This window comes from Euprymna scolopes, chromosome 24 (assembly GCF_053919585.1).
Source record: "Euprymna scolopes isolate OS-2025 chromosome 24, ASM5391958v1, whole genome shotgun sequence".
Taxonomy (NCBI): Eukaryota; Metazoa; Mollusca; class Cephalopoda; order Sepiida; family Sepiolidae; genus Euprymna; species Euprymna scolopes.
The window spans coordinates 100,169,839-100,175,838 of record NC_136505.1 but is presented as its reverse complement, the minus strand read 5'-3'; the positions used below and the strand labels follow the sequence as shown (position 1 = coordinate 100,175,838).

Below are 6,000 nucleotides of genomic sequence, written 5' to 3'. Positions count from 1 at the left end.
TTCGAGGGAAGAAACTATTAGAATAGAAAGCTTTCTGTCATTTAGGGACCTCAATGGTGAAGGGGTGAGATTTTGTTGCTAAGCGGGTTTGTCGGAGATATGTATGTCGAGGGGGTACAAGTGAAACGAGTTCATCAGAACACATTCCATTTAAATGTTTGTAAAACAGGCGCAGTGATGAAACATTGCGGGGATGGGACGGGGCTTGGAGCTTAGTTGATAAAGTGGGACCGATTAGATTGACAACTCTTTTGGGGGGCCCTATCTGAGAGGGAGAGACTAGTGGTGGATTTACCAGCCCAGATGTGGCAACAATATTCCATGCATGGGCGAATGGTAGCCTTGTAGAGGTACAGGATACTCTCAGGTGTGAGTAGTTTTCTAGCTCGATAGAGGGAGCCCACCTTCTTTGCAGCAGCCTTTGCTAAACCGTAGATTTTTCTGTTAGTTTTGCTAAATCGTAGATTTTTCTGTTCCAGATTTTATACCAAAGAGACTGGGAAGCTGAACAAATACATAGAGCTAACCAGAGAGCTGAAAGAACTATGAAAGATGAAGACTTCCAAGATAACGCTAATAATAGTAGAAACACTAGGAACGATTCAAAAAAAACTTTGAAAAGATAATGGGAGAAATTGGAATCAGAAGAATGACTAAGAAGATACAACGGATAACAATAATTAAAATGATAAAATATTAAGGAGAACCCTTGAAGACGGAGAATAATACACATGAGTTACATGTGTTCGCCGGACAAATAGAAACTGCTATAGAAGTAAAACGCAAAGAAACGCTACGTGGAGTCAAGAAAATTCAAATTGTATAATTGTAAGACGTACCCCCACCCATTCACCCACCCCAAAAAAACTAAAGAAATTGCATCAACTCATACTACACCAAATACTCCAGAAGGGTCAAGAAAGATGGAAAAGGCGAGAAGAGAAAGCACTAACCAGACATCCACTGGATGAGTGCGAATATGTCTGGGGCCTTAGGGAGGATTATTGCCACCCAAATTCCAGTAAAGAACAATGGTCGCTGCCAACGAGAAAACAATGGTAAGCGGATGTTGTGATAATGCAAATATATTTGCAAATTTTATCAAAAGAGGTGGAGAGTACTAGAAATCTGGGGCGGCATGTCATTAAAACTCTAGGGAAAACCACAGTTTGTTCTCAAAGAGAAATCTTTTATGGTGATCTGTGTGAAAACTAATAATAATAATAATAATAATAATAATAATAATAACATTAATAATAATAATAATAATAATAATAATAATAATAATAATAATTAGCTGTTGCGATAATGCAAATTTAATTGCAAATGTTATCGAAAGAGCTGTAGAGTACTGGAAAATCTGGGGAGACTAGTTGTCACTCAGCTTCCAGGGAACACTACAGGTTGTATTCGATGCGATCTTTGATTACCTATGTGAAAGTTCTTTGTGAGCAAATAATAATAATAATAATAATAATAATAATAATAATAATAATAATAATAATATACAAGTATACAATGTAATGAAGAATACTGAAGCTGCATATCTACAAATTCTATACCCCCATCACGCATCCCCTCCCATTGTCTCACCACCACTCCACCCCCCTCCAAAACAAAAGTGATACCAAAGTGCCCAGAGGAGTCAAGGAGGATATAAAAACCGAGGAGAGCGAACTGACAAAACCTCCGCTGGGCAAGCGCGAAGAGAACTCGGAACTTGGGACGGCTTAGTGCCACTCAAATTCCAGTATAGACCAATGGCCAGTGCCAGCGAGAAATCAATGGTAAGAGGCTGTTGTAATGACACAAATTTATTTGCAAATACTCTCAAAGGAAGTGGAGAGAACTGGGCGTCTAGAGAGACTTGTTGTTTTCACTCAGCTTCCAGAGAACACCACAGTTTTCCAATCAGATCGTTTGCTGACTTGTGTGAAAGCTCCATGTGAGCCAATAATAATAATAATAATAATAATAATAATAATAATAATAATAATAATAATAATATGACGGGCAAATGGTACCAACATCACCCAGAAAAGGTATTGCAAAATGAGGACGTTCAGATTCTCTTGGATTTCATGGTTCAGTGTGAGCGAGTGATTACTCACAGGAAACCGGATATTGTAGTTGCGAACAAAAAGACGAATGAATACCAAATTACTGATATAGCTTGCCCAAACGACATCAACTTAACAGGCAAGAAAAATGAGAAACTGCGGAACTATAAGAAACTGATGGTGGAAATTGCTAGATTGTGGTATAAGAAAACTTCAGTCGTGCCAATAATCATAGGTGCACTTGGCTCAATTCCAGATGATCTTATGAAACCGCCGAACTACTTGGGAATCAGATACAACATCACAGTACTCCAAAAGTTAGTTCTGCTTGGCTCAGATAACATCCTACGCCAGGTGCTTTTCATCTGAGTAACTCTTCGACTATCCTCATTAGCTGAGGGAAAAACGGTGTAAAACATCACAATATTGTGAAGTTAATAGAATAATAATTAAACTAGCGGGACCTGTGAAAATTCCACAGGGGACCCATTCATATGTAATATATTAATGTTGGCATTCTGTAGATGTTCAAGTGTAAATGGAGACGCTCTGATGTTATTGTAGCTTTTTTGTTAAAATTGCAAAAGTATTTATCTAAGACTGCACGAAAGCCCAGTAAAGCCCGATCGTAAACTACGCTTAAATATAATATTTTAATTCTTGCAGATTTCATATATATTGTTATAGAGTTAATGTTCTATCGATTTGTATATATTATTAAGTTGCGATTTAAAAATTAAAAATATATCCATATGACTTCGATGCATAAAAACTTATGAAAAAAAATATGTATATATATATATATATATATATATATATATATATATAACTTGAGATCCTTCAGCCATAATCGAAACCGAAACCAAAACTTATAAAGAATTCTTGATAAAATTATTTATTAAAAAAATAGATGATTTAAGTGCCATCAACTATAGTCGAAACCGAAACCAAAACTTATGAAGAATTCTTAGTAAAATTATTTATGACAAGAAATAGAAGAACATAACAATTAAATGACCCGGATGTAAGCGTGACACGCAAAAGAACACACACGCTATCGCATTAATATATAGATAAAAATAAATTCAAAAGTTAATAAAGATACTGTGATGATATTAGTCTTGGCTTATACGACGCAAAGTAATGAAAGGTAAGAAAAGATAGAAAGGCCGAGAAAGTAGAGCAGTAACTAAATCTTTACTGGAGGAGTACGAAGAATACTGCCTCCCTGACGAGACTTAATGCCACCTAAACCCCAATTAAGACCAATAGTCGCCACTTATGAGAAATCAATGAGTTTTTTTTTTTATTATTATTATTCAATTTTCACCCCAAACAAGGCACAGTACCACTTTGAAGCAGGGGGCTACTATTAGGGACTTAATTAGCGGGGTCATTATGAAGGGAGAAGAGTAGAAAGATATTTGTTAACATTACACTTGAACTTCTGCATATCATTGCAGGGAAAGCAGAATCCCGGAAGGGAGTTCCAAAGACCCGCAGTATCGGCCGTTGTGATAATGCAAAAACATTTGCAATTGCTATCTAAAGAAGAGAGGGCTACTGTAAATCTGGGGATACTGATTATCATCCAGATTCCAGGAAATACCACCGTAACCTCTGATGATGAGCTTAGCGAGAACTGGTAATTACAAATAATAATAATAAGAAGAAGAAGAAGAAGAAGAAGAAGAAGAAGAAGAAGAAGAAGAAGAAAGTCAAGATAACACCAATAATATTAGGAGCACTAGGAACAATGCCAAAAAACATCGAAAAAAGAAGAAAGATTAAAATCAGAGGGATGGCTAAGAAAATACAATAGATAACAATAATGAAAATGGCTGAAATATTAAAGGAAACCCTCGAATGCGGAAACTAATAGATATTAGCTACAAACGCCGGCCGGACATATAGAAACTCTTACAGAAGTAAAACACAAGGAAACGCCACATGGAAACAAGAAAAATGGAACTATAACTGTAAATTAACCCACACCCAAAAAGGAGGGTTGGCATCAACAGACACCATATTAAAGAGTTGAAGAGGGATGAGGAAGATGGAAAGACCGAGGAGAGAAAGCACCAGTCAAACCTCCGCTGGATGAGGCTGAAAAGGACTATGACCTTAGGTAGAGGAGGGGTTATTCCCACCCAAATTCTAGTGAAGACCAATGGTCGCTGCTAACAAGAAACTAATGGGAACGACTGTTGCGATAACGCAAATTTATCTGCAAAGGTTATCTAAAGAGTTGGAGAGTACTGGAAATCTGGAGAGATTTGTTGTCACTCAGACTCCAGGGAACACCACAGGTTGTTCTCAAAGAAAAATCTTGAGTGATTACTCCTAGTGAGTAAATAATAATAATAATAATTCTGATTTCGTTTACCAACGTATCCCTAAAAAGAGATGGGATTCATTCTCAGAGGATTTCCCCTTAATTCCGGCTCCAAACCAGGAGCTTCAAAGATTAAGGGTTTTCCTAAGGATATTCGCGGTACGTACAATAGCAGAGGCTCTAAAGTCGCCCAAAAACATCGGGATTCATAGGTTTTTTTTTTCAAATGTCCTCCCAGACGAATTGATACTGCTCCTAGCATTCCAACTATGACCGGGATTATTTGTGTTGTAACATTGTGTATACGCCTTATCTACAAGGCCAACGGAGCATCAGTAATAATAATAAGAAGAAGAAAGAAGAAGAAGAAGAAGAAGAAGAAGAAGAAGAAGAAGAAGAAGAGGATTCGTATGGATGACAAAAGATGAAAATAACGAAAACACTTAACACGTAAATCGAGAGACTGAATCCGTAATCACTGTAGCACAAGATAACTCGATAAGAACCAACCACATCAAAGCAACGATCGACAAAACACAAGAAAACAGAAAATGCAGACTCTGTAGACAAAGAGACGAAAAGATAAACTATATAATAAGTGAATGTGGCAAACTAACCCAAAATGAATATAAGAACAGGCACGGCCAAATGGGAAGGGCAGTACACTGGGAATTGTGCAAACAACTGCATCTCGGAAACACGGGAAAATGGTACAAGCATAAGCCAACAGTAATTGAAGCCAACAGTAATTGAAAACGAGAACCACAAAATCCTGTGAGGCATGGACATACAAACGGATAAACCCATTCAAGCAAGAAGACCCGATGTTGTAATAACTAACACGAAAGAAAAGTCTTGCCAAATCGTAGACTTTGCTGTTCCAGTTGACCACAGGATAAATATAAAAGAAAAGGAGAAACGGGGCAAATGCACAGAGCTAACTAGCGAGCTGGAAAGGGTATGGATGATGAAAAAAAATGAAGATAGTACCTATAATAGTAGAAGCATTAAGAACAAAAAAAGTTTGAAAGAATGGGAGAAATTGGAATCCGAGGAATGGCTGAAAAGATACAACGAATAGCAATAATGAAAACAGCTGAAATGTTAAGGAAAACCTCGAATGTGGAGACTAATACACGAGCCACATGCGCGAGCCAGACGAGCTGTTGCAGGGACAAAACATGAAACGTTACATGGAATCAAGAACAATGAAGCTACATACCTATAAGTTCACTATCTCCTCTCTATCCTCTCTCATTACCTAATCACGCTCCCCCCCCCCTAAAAAAGAAAGAATGATATCAAGTAGCCGAGAAGGATCGTGGAGGATGGAAAGATCGAGGAGAGAACACTGGCCATACCTCTGGTGGACAAGTGCCAAGAGAACTGGAAAGTTGGGGAGGTTTATTGCCGCCCAAATTTAAGTGGAGACCAATGGCCGCTGTTAGTGAGAAATCATTGGTAAGCTGTTGTTTCGGTAATGCAAATTATTTGCAAATGTTATCGAAAGTGGTGGAGATGACTGGAAATCTGGGGAGACTTGTTGTCACTCAGCTTCCAGGGAAAACCACAGGTGGTTCTCAAGGAATGATCCTTTATGACCTG

General features: G+C 37.8%; 1 protein-coding gene across 1 annotated transcript; it reads left to right on the top strand.

Moving 5' to 3' along the window:
- Positions 1–2,081: 2,081 nt before the first annotated feature.
- On the top strand, positions 2,082–2,429 carry LOC145246538 (uncharacterized). The gene has a single exon (XM_080108143.1). It carries the CDS (start codon positions 2,082–2,084, stop codon positions 2,427–2,429), a length of 348 nt encoding a protein of 115 aa, XP_079964269.1.
- Positions 2,430–6,000: the final 3,571 nt, after the last annotated feature.